At 39.6% G+C, this 18,931-nt stretch overlaps 1 protein-coding gene across 6 annotated transcripts in view; it reads left to right on the top strand.

Annotated features, from left to right (window-relative positions):
• The window catches only part of ADGRB3 (adhesion G protein-coupled receptor B3), a 1,461,501-nt gene that overhangs the window by 1,397,674 nt on the left and 44,896 nt on the right, over nt 1–18,931 (top strand). For all 6 annotated transcript variants that reach the window (XM_073569395.1, XM_073569396.1, XM_073569393.1 and 3 more), the window contains one exon: nt 6,334–6,977. In XM_073569395.1, coding sequence (XP_073425496.1) covers nt 6,334–6,977 — 644 coding nt within the window. The remainder of the gene's footprint in view (nt 1–6,333; nt 6,978–18,931) is intronic.

Here is an 18,931-nt window from a genome sequence, read left to right as displayed (position 1 = left end):
AAAACCAAAGAATCTAGATGAACTCTGGGAGGCATGTAAGACTGCATCCTTTGCTATTCCTGATGACTTCATTAATAACTTGTATGGATCATTGTTGAACCGCATGGATGCAGTCCTTCAAGCTCATGAAAGTCACCAAAAATATTAAATATGACTCTAATAGCACCACAACTTAATTCACCAATCTTATGCAACATATATTTGTATTTTAAGTTAATTATTTGCTTGAATATCACATTATTTTCTGTGGCCGACAAAACTTTTGTCTTGCCAAAATCTGACCATTTTGTGTCCATTAAATGATCAATATTTCTGCTTTTACGGCAATTTATTTTCTTAACCTAAACCACATTTCGGAGGGTTTCAGCTTTCAGAAGAGTAATATATACAACCAATGGATGAGTTTAACGTCAGGTTATAAGCTTTTATTTACATAACATGGATAAGCGACATAACTTTTGTCAGAGAGTGTATATAGTACAAACCTTATATGTTTCAGTATGGCAATTGTGGGCCTAGTTATTTCCTATTACATCTAACTTTAACTTACACTATACTGATGTCCTCAGGAACATTTGGCGATACATTGGAAAAACTCTGACATTTTATTCAACTGCTAATAATATTGTTATCTTTGATGACAGATTTGTTTCCTTTTTTCTTTTATACATAAGTGTAATCGCTTTATGAGGAGACTTTACTGTCATTACTAGTCGCTCAAAGAATTCCATTTCAGTAGGTTGAAGATATTAACAATTCTTGGTGCAGCACAACCTAAGTGTCATCTCCTCTCTTTTTCTAACAATCAGTAATCATTAGAAACTTAGCAAGCTGCCCTGATGTGAATTCTAAAAAATGTATTTTTACTGTATCACAAATATATTTTCCATCTTGATTAGACAATTTGAAGATGTTTACCGCTCTTTATAACCAATATTGCCAGGTACAAAATAATGATACCTTATCTTTTTAAGCATATGTTATAATGACCTTCAATAGGTAACATAGAGGTGATGGGAATATACATGTATATGAAAAATGGTCATAAAAGCCATATGAAGATCTCAAAAATTAAAAAACGGAAAAAAATTATATATATATATATATATATATATATATATATATATATATATGCAGTATATATAGAGTATATATACAGTGGGGAAAAAAAGTGTTTAGTCAGCAATAGTGCAAGTTCCACCACTTAAAAAGATGAGAGGCGTCTGTAATTTACATCATAGGTAGACCTCAAGTATGGGAGACAAACTGAGAAAAAAAAATCCAGAAAATCACATTGTCTGTTTTTTTTTCATTTTATTTGCATATTATGGTGGAAAATAAGTATTTGGTCAGAAACAAGCAATCAAGATTTCTGGCTCTCACAGACCTGTAACTTCTTCTTTAAGAGTCTCCTCTTTCCTCCACTCATTACCTGTAGTAATGGCACCTGTTTAAACTTGTTATCAGTATAAAAAGACACCTGTGCACACCCTCAAACAGTCTGACTCCAAACTCCACTATGGTGAAGACCAAAGAGCTGTCAAAGGACACCAGAAACAAAATTGTAGCCCTGCACCAGGCTGGGAGGACTGAATCTGCAATAGCCAACCAGCTTGGAGTGAAGAAATCAACTGTGGGAGCAATAATTAGAAAATGGAAGACATACAAGACCACTGATAATCTCCCTCGATCTGGTGCTCCACGCAAAATCCCACCCCGTGGGGTCAGAATGATCACAAGAACGGTGAGCAAAAATCCCAGAACCACGCGGGGGGACCTAGTGAATGAACTGCAGAGAGCTGGACCAATGTAACAAGGCCTACCATAAGTAACACACTACGCCACCATGGACTCAGATCCTGCAGTGCCAGACGTGTCCCACTGCTTAATCCTGTACATGTCCGGGCCCGTCTGAAGTTTGCTAGAGAGCATTTGGATGATCCAGAGGAGTTTTGGGAGAATGTCCTATGGTCTGATGAAACCAAACTGGAACTGTTTGGTAGAAACACAACTTGTCGTGTTTGGAGGAAAAAGAATACTGAGTTGCATCCATCAAACACCATACCTACTGTAAAGCATGGTGGTGGAAACATCATGCTTTGGGGCTGTTTCTCTGCAAAGGGGCCAGGACGACTGATCCGGGTACATGAAAGAATGAATGGGGCCATGTATCGTGAGATTTTGAGTGCAAACCTCCTTCCATCAGCAAGGGCATTGAAGATGAAACGTGGCTGGGTCTTTCAACATGACAATGATCCAAAGCACACCGCCAGGGCAACGAAGGAGTTGCTTCGTAAGAAGCATTTCAAGGTCCTGGAGTGGCCTAGCCAGTCTCCAGATCTCAACCCTGCAGAAAACCTTTGGAGGGAGTTGAAAGTCCATGTTGCCAAGCGAAAAGCCAAAAACATCACTGCTCTAGAGGAAACCTGCATGGAGGAATGGGCCAACATACCAACAACAGTGTGTGGCAACCTTGTGAAGACTTACAGAAAACGTTTGACCTCTGTCATTGCCAACAAAGGATATATCACAAAGTATTGAGATGAAATTTTGTTTCTGACCAAATACTTATTTTCCACCATAATATGCAAATAAAATGAAAACAAAACAGACAATGTGATTTTCTGGATTTTTTTTTCTCAGTTTGTCTCCCATAGTTGAGGTCTACCTATGATGTAAATTACAGACGCCTCTCATCTTTTTAAGTGGTGGAACTTGCACTATTGCTGACTGACTAAATACTTTTTTTCCCCACTGTATATAATAATCATAGTTTATCTATTCGGTTAATTAAGCACTATCAAAAGTGATGCTAAGATAACAATTTCAATTCAGAGAGGACAAAATACATACACTGATTAGCCAAAGCAGCCATAACAAGACCACATATAGGTAAAGTGAATACCATTGATCACCTGTCATCTGGCGGGATATATTAGCCAGGCAGCAAAAAGTCTTGAAGGTCTTGAAGTCGATGTGTTGGAAGCAAGAAACTTGGGCAAGTATAAGATCAACCTCGGCCAGGGGCAAAGAGTGATGGCGAGATGACTGAGAAAGAGCATCTCCAAAATGACAGGACTTGTAAAGATTCCCCTATCTGCAGTAATTCTGGTAATAAAGAAAGTACAGTACAAGCAAGCAAGTACAACTGGCAAACTGACAATGGTGCCATGATCTCCTGAAGTTTACTCATTTACATAGACAACAAAAGCTAACACTTATTGCTGGAGATTTAATGCTGGATGTGATAGAAAAGAGTCAGACCACAGACAAATTGGAATATCTGTGACATGTGCCAAAAAGGCAAGAGTCATGGGGGCCCTACCTTACAATATACAGGACTTAAAGGGACTTCTGCTGACTTATTGGTACTAGATATCACAAGGCACCTTCAGAGGTCTGGAGTACTCCATATCTCAATGGGTCAGTACTCTTTTGGGGGCACAAAAGATCTGCAAAATATTATACAGCTGATTTTATGATATAAGCTAAGCTATGTATATTGCATGTATATAGAATAGCTCAATACACTGTTTTCACAAACAAGAACGCTAATGTAGGTGGTAAATCAAATTATTAAAGGGACTCTGTCAGCAGGTTTTTGCTATGTAATCTGAAAACAGCAGGAGATAGAGGCTGTCACTTGTCAAAGTGCTTGCTGTTGTTTACTAACTGTGAAAGATTTATCACTAAGAGATTAACATTGCAGGATTAATCCGGCAAATAAGCACATCACTGTGTATGGACTTTGTACATACAGAGCCTGGTGTGGGCGGGGTTAGCTTTCTCAGCTCTGCTTCATTCCAAATCTAAAAGCTCTGATTGTGTCAGAACTGCTGCACCCAATAAATTAAGTGATAGATTGTTGGATTCAGTTTCTCTTTGCCTTCATCAGGTGGTTCTCATGCAAGGTTGAAAAAACCTGCTGACAGATTCTCTTTAAGCAACCTTTGTCGCTTCAGTTGTTGTTATAGATAAAGTTTACAGTCTCCATCACCACAAGCGACAAATGCATATTACAGTAGAAGTTTTGTTTTAATGATACTGAATGTCTAGTTCTGCCAAAGGCTAAGACCTGTAGCCTGCATCTGCAATATACAAGGTTGAAGGGGCTGTAGAGCAACAGAAACATGTGCCTGCTTTCTCTCTTATACACGTCTATCAACAGGATTTGTATAGTATTCAAGTTTAGAACCATTTTACATGGACAGATATTGTTTTTGGAGTGTTTTTATAATTTCTGTTAAACCGCTTTACTTAAAATCGACTGCAATGTAAAACGGTATAGAAAACATTAATAAGGATGGTGGTTATTATACTAGTCCTGGACAATGTTGGTAAGAAAGATAATATCTTAAGGTTGTAAATTGTCTGAACAGTATTTAAGTTATAAAATTCTTAGATATTTTGGAATCACTAAGAGGATGTGGAATATAGAATATATTGCATGACATACAATAAAAAATTAAATCTATTGAATATGTATAGTAATGTTCTCTAACCTGAAACTCACCAAATGTTGCAAAGTTCCCACTCCCATCAGACAACTGGATAAATACCTTTTAGACATGCAGGAAAAAGGAGTCTATATCCTCAGATAAAATCACATCATTATTTTATTGATAGAAACAACACATATGTAGAAATAGACAAATTAATACAGCCATAAATTTGGCAGAGTGTCAAAAAGAGACCTAGGTGCAACACAAGTGTGGCACTAGTGACAGCAGGATATGTAAATGTATATTTTGCCAGTGCAATTATATTCAAGAGGCCCCAAAGACACAGATTAGCATAGGCATAGTAATCACCTAGTGAGGTATTTACATCATAATCATCCCTCGCCAATCAGTCCGTAGGTCATAACCCTAAAATTATTGCTTACCCATGACTATCAAGAGAACCACACGCTGCATCCCTACGTGCGTTTCGCGTGGGCTTCTTCCAGGGGCTGTTGCACCTAGATCTCTTTTTGACACTCTGCCATATTTATGGTTGTATTAATTTGTCTGTTTCTATATATGTGTTATTTCTATCAATAAAATAATGATGTGATTTTATCTGAGGATATAGACTCCTTTTTCTTGCATGTCTACAAGTTTGGTGGAGTTTTCCTACGGCTAATGCCAACTGGTGGTTTGGTTATTCTCCTTGACTGCTATTTGTTATTTTGATTTCTGCCATTGGGATATTGTATTATTTGGATAAATACCTTGTGGGGAATTACTGAGAACCAAAGCTACCCTCCCTCCAGTTCTGCTGCTGCTCCTTCGTTACTCCATTCTCATGCCCAAAAGGGCTGCAACAGACTCAGGGAACGATGGGGAAAGTCTGACCCATGCTCTCATGCTTTGTCTGTCTTTTTCAGTCCCATGATTGACATAGTATCATCATTAGTGTTGGTCCAGCCCAAAACTCATTGAATGGCAGGAGAGGCAGAATTCCCATTGCCTCTTCAGCACCCATTTTGGAAATGAAGGGAGTGGGACATCAATCTCAAAGACAGAAGGGGCAGCAGCAGAACAGAGGCCATTAGATGTAGTGACTATAGATTAAAAATGTATACTGTGAGGGTTGCTTTAAATAATTGGCCTCCAACGTTTCCAAATCTACAATATTCTGCATTCTGGCTATAGAGTTCAGTAGTTTTCATTTCATGCCTCGCCCACAAACCATCATCGTTAAGTTATGAGCTTAGAGTTTGCAAGAGCTGGTGAGCCATGGGTTGATCACCACTGGTCTTATCCAGTTTCCTAAGAGTCTTTTCTGAATTTTAGTATATCAAAGTACCCATTAGATGATCTCTGATATTGTCACCTACAATAAAGAAGTGTAATATGACTGGTAGCGTCAACTGCTTTCCTGAATGCAAACACGCAGAATAGGACGCCATGTCATTTGTAGATATCTTGCTCTCCTGCCGCCTTGGAATGGTAGAGTCATACATAATTCACTAAAACAATTAGTTATGTACTGGAATGTACACTTCAATACTTAATGAGTTTTCGCGTAACGCACGTTGGTTGTGCGCTTTCAATTATTGAGCATAGGACTTATGTAAAGTTTGGAGTCTTGGAGATCACTTGAAAGACACAAATACAAACAATGAAGTGTTTCAGATGAATACACAGCGCAGACAAGTCTATTATGAGCAGAAGATTAAATGTCAACTGTGATCAACCTAAACCACAGTATATGTTAATAAACTAGAGATCAGAAAAAAAGAAGCTTTTAAGCTCATGCTTTTTAATGCAAAATACTTTAGGACAAACCAGTTCTATATTACAAATCATGCATACAATCATGCCATAATATATGCTTTGTAATTTGCAGTTTTACACAAGGACATTGGCCCCTGCAGAGCGGCTACAATCACAGGCACCCTCTCCAGGATTTCGCTGAATGATGAGGAAGAGGAGAAGGCAATGAACCCAGAAGGAATGAGCTATTCTACCTTGCCAGGAAACATCATTTCTAAAGTTATTATTCAACAACCATCTGCCTTGCACATGCCCATGAGTATTGGAGAGATGGCTGATCAGTGTCTGAAAAAAGAGAATAGTGAATTAAGGCGAACTGTGTACTTATGCACAGATGACAACCTCCGAGCTGGAGACTTAGATATGGTCCATCCCCAGGAGCGAATGATGGAGAGTGACTACATTGTAATGCCAAGAGGCTCCGGGAACATGCAGCCACCAATGAAAGATGACAATAAAATGAACATAGCGATGGATACATTGCCTCACGAGAGGCTATTACACTACAAAGTCAGCCCGGAATTTAGCATGAATCCAGCCGTAATGGAACAATTTGGTATAAATTTAGATCAGCATCTTGTGTCTCAAGAACACATGCAGAGCCTTCCTTTTGAACCTCGCACAGCAGTAAAGAACTTCATAGCCTCAGAGATGGATGACAGTGCTGGATTATCACGGAGCGAAACAGGTTCAACAATTTCTATGAGCTCCCTAGAGGTTTGTACTATACCGTTTCCTTACATGTGTTTCCTGTTATACTGTTCAGTGATCCAACACACTTTACCAAATAGATCTACAGGTGCATCTCGCAAAATTAGAAGATCAACAAAAAGTTAATTTATTTCAGGTCTTCAATACAAAAAGTGAAACTCCGATATTATATAGAGTCATTACAGACATTAACAGAAATAAACATGAGAAATAATAGATCACTCTGTAATGACTATATACTGTAATATGAGTTTCACTTTTTGATTTTGTATTGACAAACTGAAATAAATTAACTTTTTGACGATATTCTAATTTTATGAGATGCACCTGTATGTATAGATAGAAAAAAGATAGATAAATCAATAGATAGATATGGGATAGATAGATAGATGATAGAAGATAGATAGATATGGGATAGATAGATAGATAGAAGGATAGATATGGGATAGATAGATAGATAGATAGATAGAAGGATAGATATGGGTGTAAACAAAAATCCAACTGCAATACTATAGGAAAAAAAGAAAGGCAGCACTCCAAAAATATGGAAGGGAAAAAATGGGAACTTTAATTAGCTCATATGGCAACGTTTCGGTTCACATATGGGCTAATTAAAGTCCACTTTTATCTTTGCACATTTTTGGAGTGCTGCCTTTCTTTTTTTCTAGCTAGATGGATTATAAATAATGATGAATGAAAGTGCTTGAATATCATGTTATCTGAGCATGCTCTGGTGCTATCCGAGTGTCTTCGGCGTGCTCAGATAATATATTAGAGTCCCCACAGCTGCATCATTTGCGGCTGTTAGACAGCCAGAACACATGGGGTGACAGCTTGTTTGTTAGGCAATCCCCACATGCGTTGTGGGTGTCTCACAGCCGCGAGACATGCAGCAGGGGGGACTCGAACTTATCATCCGATCATGCACAAGATACTGGGATAACCCCCGAGCATGCTCAGATAACATGGTTTCCAGCACGTTCATTCATCACTAATTACAAGTTATCTGTTCTATAAGGAAAACCTCAACTGCATTAAAACCAACAAGTGATCATTTAGAATGCAGTTTGTGTTCACTAATTGTGAATCTGGCTAAAGTGGCTGAAGAAGAAAAATCAATGTGTGGTACTGAAAATGGAAACCAGAAATGTGGAAATAAAAATTGCATGTAGTTTTAGTGCAACTTCAGAAATCTGTGTAGAGAGAGATAGATAGATAGATAGATAGATAGATATGGGATAGATAGATAGATACGGGATAGATAGATATGGGATAGATAGATAGATATGGGATAGATAGATAGATAGATAGATATGGGATAGATATATAGATACGGGATAGATAGATATGGGATAGATAGATAGATAGATATGGGATAGATAGATAGATACGGGATAGATAGATAGATAGATAGATACGAGATAGATAGATATGGGATAGATAGATATGGGATAGATAGATATGGGATAGATAGATAGATAGATAGATATGGGATAGATAGATAGATAGATATGGGATAGATAGATAGATATGGGATAGATAGATAGATATGGGATAGATAGATAGATATGGGATAGATAGATAGATATGGGATAGATAGATAGATATGGGATAGATAGATAGATATGGGATAGATAGATAGATATGGGATAGATAGATAGATAGATAGATATGGGATAGATATATAGATACGGGATAGATAGATACGGGATAGATAGATATGGGATAGATAGATAGATATGGGATAGATAGATAGATATGGGATAGATAGATAGATACGGGATAGATAGATAGATAGATACGAGATAGATAGATATGGGATAGATAGATATGGGATAGATAGATATGGGATAGATAGATAGATATGGGATAGATAGATAGATATGGGATAGATAGATAGATATGGGATAGATAGATAGATATGGGATAGATAGATAGATAGATAGGGGATAGATAGATAGATAGGGGATAGATAGATAGATAGGAGATAGATAGATAGATAGATAGGAGATAGATAGATAGATAGATAGATAGGAGATAGATAGATAGATATGGGATAGATAGACAGATTTATATGGAAAATCACAACTGCATTAATATCGTGTAGTTATTTATTGGTTATTTATGATACAGTTTTTGTGCACTAATTTTGCATCGGTTTAAATGAGTAGGAGAAGAATTGATATGTGGTGTTAAAAGGAAGAGAAATATTGCAGAACATCACATCTAGTTTTCGTGCAGTGCATCTACTGTATATTATAATCGCATGGAAAACACAATACTTTTTAACAACTTTATGCAATTTCCATTTTTCTTCCTTCCCATGTACAAGGGAGGAATAAAGTACAATATGGCAGCTCGGTCTTTCTGTAGAGAAGGTCATAGCTATACGTACACATATGCCACTGCTACTTTTAGGGTATAGTAACAGCCAGTCTTCTATGTACTGTCTGTCATCCTAGTTAGGTCCGTGCTGTATGTAGTTTATGGAAAGAAGAAAGTCAAATTGTGGTAAAAGTCATCGAATAGGTGGGAAATTCATGCAAAGCAACATACAGTATGAACACATTAATGCTAACATTTAATAAATAAGTCATGACCTTTATAAGTATTTAAATGTAACTAAATCAGGCTGCAGGTGCTACACAAGAGGTGCACTATATATATATATGTACCAATAAACGCCTCCGAAAGGACTCAAACCCCCACTAGTTCAATAGTATAAGGGATGGATAGTGCGCCTGTGGGGTGGGAGTGGGCACGGTGCTGTCTTTACTACCAACCTCTGAAATGGACAGAATATTGTATAAGTTTCCAGTTCCTGAAGCTACAGACTGAACAAACTTAGCATTCTTTTCCAGGCGTAGGACAGAGCAGTTACTTACCACCACTGCGGAAAACATTGGCCAAAATTCTGGTGTAAAACACTTTGAAAAGTTGCAAAATATTTGTGCAACCAAAATTGTCCAAAAAATTGCAGATTTCGGCACTTTAAGCAAAAGCGGGCTGAGCTTGAGAGGGGCCAGAGTGGGTTGGAACATAGCAATGCCCACCCTACAAATGCTTCCAAAGTGCCTTATTCCAGAAGTGTTAAAGACTGTAGTAGCACTTCTGGCACGGCCTACTGGGGTGCACGCTACTGAAAAAATGTGCCAAATTCATAAAATGACATGCACCACTTAATGATTTCAGTGCAACTTATTCATGCATAGAAACTGGAGTACCAAACACCTGTCTTCAATCCTCACACCTCATTTGTGACCAGCAGGATGTAGGGGTAGAGACCCCGATTCCAGCTATGTATCAGTTTACTGGATGCAGCAATTGTGATAAATTGCCTGTTTTCTCTGCTGCAGATCTCACAGTTCTCTGATTGCTGAGCTCTGAATAACACTGCCCCTTCAAGTACTAATTGGCCACTTTCCGTATACACTGTGCATAGGCAGAAAGCAGCTAATCAGTGGTGGGACCAAAGTTGCACAGAGCAGGTGACTAAGAGGCAACTTGTACTCCTATAGTGATAATCTTTTGCTGATAAAACACTGATTTTATTGAAACAACAGCAATGCACAATCTATTAAGTGATACATCACAGGAATCAGGATCTCGGCCGCTATATCAGGCTGCTCTCAGATTACCGTACATAGCAAAAACTTGCTCACAGTTTCCCTTTAAGTTGAATTAAATTGATGATGCACAACTTTTTAATACTTTGATTATCTAATTGCTCATCTTTTTAGAAGCATAAATGCCTATAATGTGTTTTCATCTTCACATGTCTAAATGAAGCATTACCGCTGTGTAGCTGATAAGTGATCTAGCAGAACTCTGAACCCATTATTTACTCAGTGTTTTTAACTGAGAATATCGCTCATTTACAAATAGACATTGTAAGCATAGCCAATCTAAGAGTGATTCCAAACTTGGGTGTTTGTATCTAATCCTCTAATATTTATCTAATAATAGATAATATGCATCTAATATTATTCTCTTTCCTCTTTTGGGGGGATTTCTTCTTTTCTTACTGACACCTAAGGTTTCAGGTTAGATATAAGTCCAAACTCTAAAGATTGTGAAGGGTAAATGCCAATCCAATATATACTTTCTAAACTACTCGAGAAGTACGGTAGTTGAGTCATTTCCCCGATTTTGACTTTTTGGTACTTTCATCTTTGCACACCTGTGTGCTTTTTTTTGGAGAATGTTTTGCTTTATTAGATGATTTTGTCTCTGATTTGAAGAGTAAGTTTGAATATAGATTTCTCCAAGTTTTTAAATGACTATTTGTAGTGATCGCTTGGAAGTAACAATACAATGATTTGATCATACATGTTTTTTACCAAATCATAAAATAAAAAATATTATGCCATTACCATTGTATTAAGCCACATAAATATTGAACTTTCAAGAGTTAATAAACTTTTCCTTTTTTTTAATATTTTTTACAGCCCTTGTTTAGAACTTTGGATTGGTTGGGATCTGGTTCCAAGGGTCGCAATGACAGAACCTACTTTACAGTATGCAGAGTGGTGTATGGGCTCAAACGGTTATTCACATCTAGGACATTTCTGACATATCCACAGAATATTCGTAGTAGAAACCTCAGCCCCACAAAAAAAAAAATCTGGCTGTATCTGTTTGGACTCCTTGCCAGATCAAAATGAGTAACACTGCAGCAAGTCCTATAGTCCCATTTTCTTTTTTGTGATTTTTGTGGTGTTGAGGTTTCTACTTCGATTAGTCTGGACCACAAGTCTCTTCCTTTAGCATACTTTAATTAAAAGGACAGTGCTGCTGGTCTTTCTCCTTAATGTAATATTCGCAGAATATGCCATGAGTATTTCATATTTGTGCTTCCCACTACTAGATCTTATATCTATCTCTAGGATATAGACCCATCCTGCACTACCAGAAATGGAGAATTGTGCTCTCCCATATATTAGAATGGAGAGAGCCAAGCATATGCAGACACCTCTTTATCTCTAGCAGAGTAGCAGGTTACCATTTTGGAGATAAATATTTGTCCCACCGGTATGAATATGAGCTTAGATATCCTTTTATGGCAGGAAATAGATTAAAGAGATGTTTCTAATGATCTTTATACAGATAAATACTAATAGTGGTGGGAGAACCCCTGGATGTTCAGGTTCGGCTGAACATGTAAAAAAACTGTTTGGTTCGGGTACCAAAACAGTACTCAAACCTAGATCCCATTTAGTTGGGGGCTCGAACATCCGTTTTTTGCCATCTGCATGACAGCGCGGCAAACACTGCCTATGATCAGTGGTAAAATTATCAGAGCGCCAACAACTGTGACCGGTGGTATAAATTTGACTTGCGGTCATAGAGATGTCGGCTGATGAGAGAGTACTACTCACATTGGCCTACGCCTGCTGCCGCTAATAACAGTGAGAGCAGGCAACACTGATGGAAGTATTCATCAGCCAGCACCTGTGCTATAAATAAATTAAAAAAATTACTGTTCGGTTTTTGATAAACACCATGTCAAAACTGATAGCTGTGGGCTGCAAATCTCAGCTGTCAGCTTTATCATGGCTGGTTATCAAGAATAGAGGGGTCCCCACACCTTTTTTTTAATTATTTGGGGTGGGGTCACCTTATTTTTGACAACCAGCCAAGCTAAAGCAGACATTTGGGGGATGGTATTCTCAGGCTGGTAAGGGGCCATGTATATTGGCCCCCCAGCCTAAAAATAGAAGCCCACAGCTGCCCCATAAAGGCCACATCTATTAGATTCATAAATTCAGTATTTTTCATGGCTCTTCCCACTTGCTCTTTTGCTGTGGCAAGTGGGGTTAATGTTTGTGGGGTCACCTTTGTATTGTCAGGTGGCATCAAGCCCACAGGTTAGTAATGGAGAAGCGTCTATCCAGTACTAACCCCATAGTCATATTGTGAATAAAAAACACCCAAAATGCAGTCCTTTATTTGAAATAAAAATCCATTCCATGTATTACAAATTTATTTAAAAATAACGAACACAGTTATACTCAGTTTACGCCCATTTCATTGAAGCCCATATCACCTGTAAAAAACAGAGAATAATAAACAACAAAAATACTCACCTTACACTTCATCCACTGCCTAGGTCACCTGTAAAAATAGAAAAATAATAAATAATTATATCCCTCACCTGTACGAAATGCAGATAATTCCATAGTGTCCCATGACAATTCAAATCTGTGACCACTCTCCCCGCCATCCGACACACACCAACAGGGGCATAGTCATGCCAAACTCAAACAGTAACATGGACTTCCTGGAGAAGTCCATGTTTTGGGTTCATGCCTGAACAGTAGGTGTTCAGTACTGACCCCGAAAATTATTATTCAGGTTTGCCCATCACTATGCACCAGGTAATAGCTTCTCTGTCTCCACAACATATGCATCCAGTTTTTTGCTCCCTATCCTAATCTTCACCTCTACAGGTACTCAAACTAAGCTGTGGAGACAAGGTGATTCCATTCAGACATTGCCAGGTGATCTCCTGCAGTTCAACATAGGGACAGTGCTTGCCACTTTTTAAGTCAATTTACTAGGCATTGTTTTATTAAAAAAAAATTGTCCAATACTATATAAAATAGTACAGTATTGGCCTACATTAAATAAAATGTCCCATTTTCCAAATTCTTGACTAAATGTCCCATTTCATACAAAAAATAATTTTGTGAGTTTTAGAAGCAGTATATCATCTTTCAGATCCAAGTAAACCATAAGGTAGATTTACAATACCCGCTTTGTCAACATTAAATAATCATTGATTGTAATTGTTTTTGGTGCACGAGTCCTGTTTACACAAAACGATACGCTGGCGAGAAAAGATAATTTGACCCAATGAAGGAGCATTTCGCTCGCTCAACAGCTGATTAGCAGCCTGTTTAGCCTGCAAGATTATCGAGAGACAAGCATTCCTAACAACTCTTGCTCATGATAATCTTGCAGGGTAAATGCACCTGTAGTCCTGTCTGATCAATTCACCTAATTTTCATCAAAATAGACTGCGTATTTCATCCCTCAGATTTATAGCAAAATGTAATATAATATGTTTCCCAAATATAGACTGATATACTGGTAGGATTGATGTGTGTTGGTTGTACACTATCTCCAATGCTTATCCCATGTCACTAATTTATTGACAGTGAAAAGATGGTGGCTTTCAAGGTATCGCTAACCATTGACAAACTAAAGATCTCTGCAAGATAATCCTCTAGGGATAAGCGACTTTGCCTTTTTTAGGGTCAAGTCAGGTTTTATGACACCTGACTTTCTCAAATGTCGGGTCGAACGAAATTGGCCGACTATAGGGAAAAGTCGGAGGCCAACTGAAATACGAAACCCAATGCAAGTCAATGGGGAAGCAAAGTCGTCAGGGAGTGGAAGACAGTAAACACACCTACAGTGCCCATTTCAATCCAAAAAAACATCAATTCTTATTACTGAAGCTTGTCAACCTTAATTTACTTCATAATAATAGTTACGCATTGAAAACTGGGGGTTATTTGGCTAAAGTTTTGGGGGGGGTAGGGCTGGCTCGAGGTTTTCGTGTGCCCTGGGCCAAAGAGTGTCAGTGCGCCCCTTTAACACATACCACAACTCATGATGCTCCGATACGACACAGAAATATAGGTACAGTACAATGACAAATACTTCACTGCTTACATGACATGACTGATCTATTTTAAATTGTACAATAGCTCAAAAAAAGGACATTATATTACTCCATACAGTATTATGGCCACTACATTGTGCACCATACAGAATAATGAGCCCCATATATTTCTCCATACAGAATAATTGGTCACATATAATGTTCCATACAGTATATAATGAGCTCCACATAATGATACAGTATATGATGGTCCCCATGGATGATACGCCAGTGTGTTATGGGCCCAAATAATGCTCCATATATAGTAGGCCCCATTTCTAATGCTCCAGTGTATAAAGGGCCCCGTAAATGTTGCTCCAGTGTCTGATCTGCCCCATTTACAATGCTCCAGTATATGATGGGCCTCATGGATGATGCTCCAGTGTATGATGGGTAATGCTCCATATATAATGGGCTCCATTTCTAATGCTCCAGTGTATAAAGTGCCCTGTTAATGCTGCTCCAGTGTCTGATGTCCCCAATCTGGAATGCTCCAGTATATGATGGGCCTCATGGATGATGCTCCAGTGTATTATGGGCCCTAATAATGCTCAATATATAATGGGCTCCATTTGTAATGCTCCAGTGTATAAAGGGCCCCATAAATGCTGCTCTAGTGTCTGATATCCCCCATTTGGAATGCTCCAGTATATGAAGGGCCTCATGGATGATGCTCCAGTGTCTTATGGGCCCTAATAATGCTCCATATATAATGGGCCCCATTTCTAATGCTCCAGTGTATCATGTGCCCCATAGATGCTGCTCCAGTGTCTGATCTGCCCCATTTGGAATGCTCCAGTATATGATGGGCCTCATGGATGATGCACCAGTGTATGATGGACCCTAATAATGCTCCATATATAATGGGCTCCATTTATAATGCTCCAGTGTCTAATGAGGCCCATAAATGCTGCTCCAGTGTCTGATGTCGCCCATTTGGAATGCTCCAGTATATGATGGGCCTCATGGATGATGCTCCAGTGTCTTATGGGCCCTAATAATGCTCCATATATAATGGGCCCCATTTCTAATGCTCCAGTGTATCATGCGCCCCATAGATGCTGCTCCAGTGTCTGATCTGCCCCATTTGGAATGCTCCCGTATATGAAGGGCCTCATGGATGATGCTACAGTGTCAGATGTACCCCATTTGGATTGCACCAGTATATGATTGGCCCCATTTTTAATTAACCGAGGCATGGTATGTGAAAAGAGATCCATGGAGAAGTCTGAAGTGTGTGCTGCCGCATCCTTCACTTTTGATGTTGGTGAAGGACACAAGGAAAGTGGTTGCTCCTGACCAGAAGCCCGCACTTATGACTCAGTGCTTGCATTTTTTTAAACTTCGGAAGAGGAGGCGATAGAGCTAGAGGCTGTTTCAGCAATGTAAGCCAAAAACAGTTCCTGATGCTCCGGCTTTAAAAGCAGTCTACCTACTCCCAGAAAACGGAGCCTTACAGGCCTTCCAGAGCTACACCATGATGCAGGCTCAACATCTCCTGCCTTAGCTGCTATTGTGTTTTTGGCACTACCAGCAGATGCACCACCACCACCATCAGAATAAGGTGGCCCCCCACGCCCACGTGCACGTCCTCTTCCACCATACTTCCTCATGGTTTAGAAAACTGACCAAAAATACCAGCAGATATATAGTACTGTATCAGAAGCGTACAGCTCTATACAGTCTAGGGATAACAGTAAATCTCTGTATATATTTCATGAGTCATACACAGACGCTCACAGGGTCAGTATGGATTACCCAATAAAATAAAAAGGTGAAAAAGGGTACAGTATCACCAGATACAAGGTATGTATAGTATAGTGTAAACATTCTGAATCTCCGTATACATTTCAGGAGGCAGACACAAACGCTCTCAGGCCCAGTATGGATTACACAAGAATATGAAAAGCTGTAAATGGGTAATGTAACACAAGTGTACAGCTGTATACAGTGTTGGCCAAATTTGAAATCTCAGTATATATTTCCAGAGTTACCCTCAGATGCTCACTCAGTCTGGGTTTGACCATAATAAAAAATGTAAAAAAGGTACTGGATAACAAGATAGCAAGTATATATATTATAGGGTACAATTGAAATCTCTGTATACCTTTGTCCCGTAGTCAGTCTCAGATGCTTACTCAGTATGGATTTGACCGTAATACTATATGTCGAACAAAGGTACTGTATAACAAGATACAAGCTGTATCGAGTATAGGGTAAAAATTGGTATCTCCGATTCACCGTATATTTAGAAGGCGTAAACCACACACGCTCACTCACTATGGATGATACCGTAATACAAAATTTTGAACAAAGGTACTGTATCAGCACATACCAGGTGTATCCAGTCTAGGGGTAATTGTAAATTTCCGTCTATATTTCCAGAGTAAGACACAGACACTCACAGGCTCAGTATGTATTACACCAGAATTTAACAAGTAGAAAAAGGGAAAGGTAGTCGAAGCGTACAACAGTATACAGTGTTGGGGTACTTTTAAATCTTCGTATATATTTCAATCTCAGTAAGCCAGTCCAGACTCTCCGCTACTGGAAACTACATGGATTCAAGTACAGACGGAAAGTCGAGTGTTAGCAGAAATTTGGGAATTACTCATCGCGGGAAAACCTCCCGGTAGATGTTGCAGAGGCGATGCAGACCCTCAATTACTGTGTCTGTGGAGACGGCAAAAACGGTTCTTTGTGAAGAAAGGATTGCTTTATCGCAGTAGCATGGATCACATCACCGTTACTCGTCTCCATCAAACTGTGATCACAGGGAGAGATGTAGACATGGTCCTCACTGCCTATCATGATGTGTCTGGTCATTTTGGAGTGCAAAAGACAGAAGCCACAGACCGTAGGTGATTCTTTTGGATTGGCATGAGAGGAGACATTGAAAAATGGTGGCAGGAATGTCACACGTCTGTGACTATCACAACTGTGAAAGGTGATCATAAAGCACCACTGCATCCGCTTGTAAGTTGACTTCCATTACAAATGGTTGATCATCTGAAGGTAGAGGCCAGCAGGACAGGGCATAGCTATATCTTAACCATCATCGATCAATACACCAAATTTCTAGTGTCCGTCCCTGTGAAGGATTTAACTGCCCAGAGTACACAGCGATGGAGCAGGGAGAGGTAAGTATTGCAACTTGCAAGTGCTGTGGCCATGACCAAGCAAGGGGGGCACACTTGTGGTCGACAGTACTGGCACAGGGTCCCTCACAGTACGCTGGTGTGTCTGACAGCAAGTGGGGCCCCCCACCATCAGAGACACTGTATTGTACTATGAGGGGCCCTGTGCCAGTGCCGTCAGCCATCTGTGGACCCATCCACCTGTTCAGCGCAACGACACTTGCCCGGGTGCACCAGGTGTTGACCCCAGCCATGGGGGGGGTGGGCAGCCCACTTAGTGAGGTTTGAAAAATGGCATATGTTGCTGTGTTGGCTGGACATTCAGCTGTTGCAAAGGGCAGGAATTGGGCAAGTCCGATGAAGAGGAGGACAAAAGCGAGGCAGTTTTCTGGCAACCTATGTGTCATTAGGGGAAGGTGGGACAAAATCCTTTGAAACCCATGCATGGTTCATTTTAATGAAGGTTAGATCATCAACATTTTGGGTAGACAGATGGGTCCTTTTTTCTGTCAGGTTTGATCCAGCAGCACTGAAGACTCTTTCAGATAACACACTAGCAGCAGGGCAAGCGAGCTCCTGTAGGGTATATTGGGCCAATTCTGGCCAGGCGTTCAGTTTAGAGGCCCAATAGTCAAAGGGGAATGACCTGTGAGGGACAACATCGATATGGGAGGAGAAGTAGTTTGTAACCATAGTTGACAACTGCTGTCTCCTGTCACTTTTAATCGATGCAGTATTAGCAGTCGTGTGAGCGGTACTTGAGAAATCATTCCACAACATGGTCATTAAACCCCTGTCTCCAACGCCACTTCAGTTGTGTGCACCACAAACACCTCTTCCATTGTGCCCACTACGGCTCGTGGGAGAACCAGCACCACTGCTGTGTGCTGGGAAAGCCTCAAACAAATGGTTTACCAGAGTTGCTTGTTTGTTAGCCAATATTATCTCTAGGTTCTCCTGTGGCATGATGTTGTGTAATTTGCCTTTGTAGCGTGGATTGAGGATGCTAACCAGCCAGTAGTCGTCATCCCTCATCATTATGGCAATGCGGGGGTCCCTTTTTAGGATCCACAAGGCATAATCGCACATGTGGGCCAATGTTCCAGGTGTCAATGATGCTCTGCCAGTGGTGGGTGGAGGAGCACTTTCTGGCA

The sequence above is a fragment of the Dendrobates tinctorius genome, unplaced genomic scaffold (genome assembly GCF_039654945.1).
Source record: "Dendrobates tinctorius isolate UK_male_01 unplaced genomic scaffold, ASM3965494v1 ptg000024l, whole genome shotgun sequence".
Taxonomy (NCBI): domain Eukaryota; kingdom Metazoa; phylum Chordata; class Amphibia; order Anura; family Dendrobatidae; genus Dendrobates; species Dendrobates tinctorius.
The sequence above is the reverse complement of the archived record's forward strand: the minus strand, read 5'-3'. Positions and strand labels throughout refer to the sequence as shown.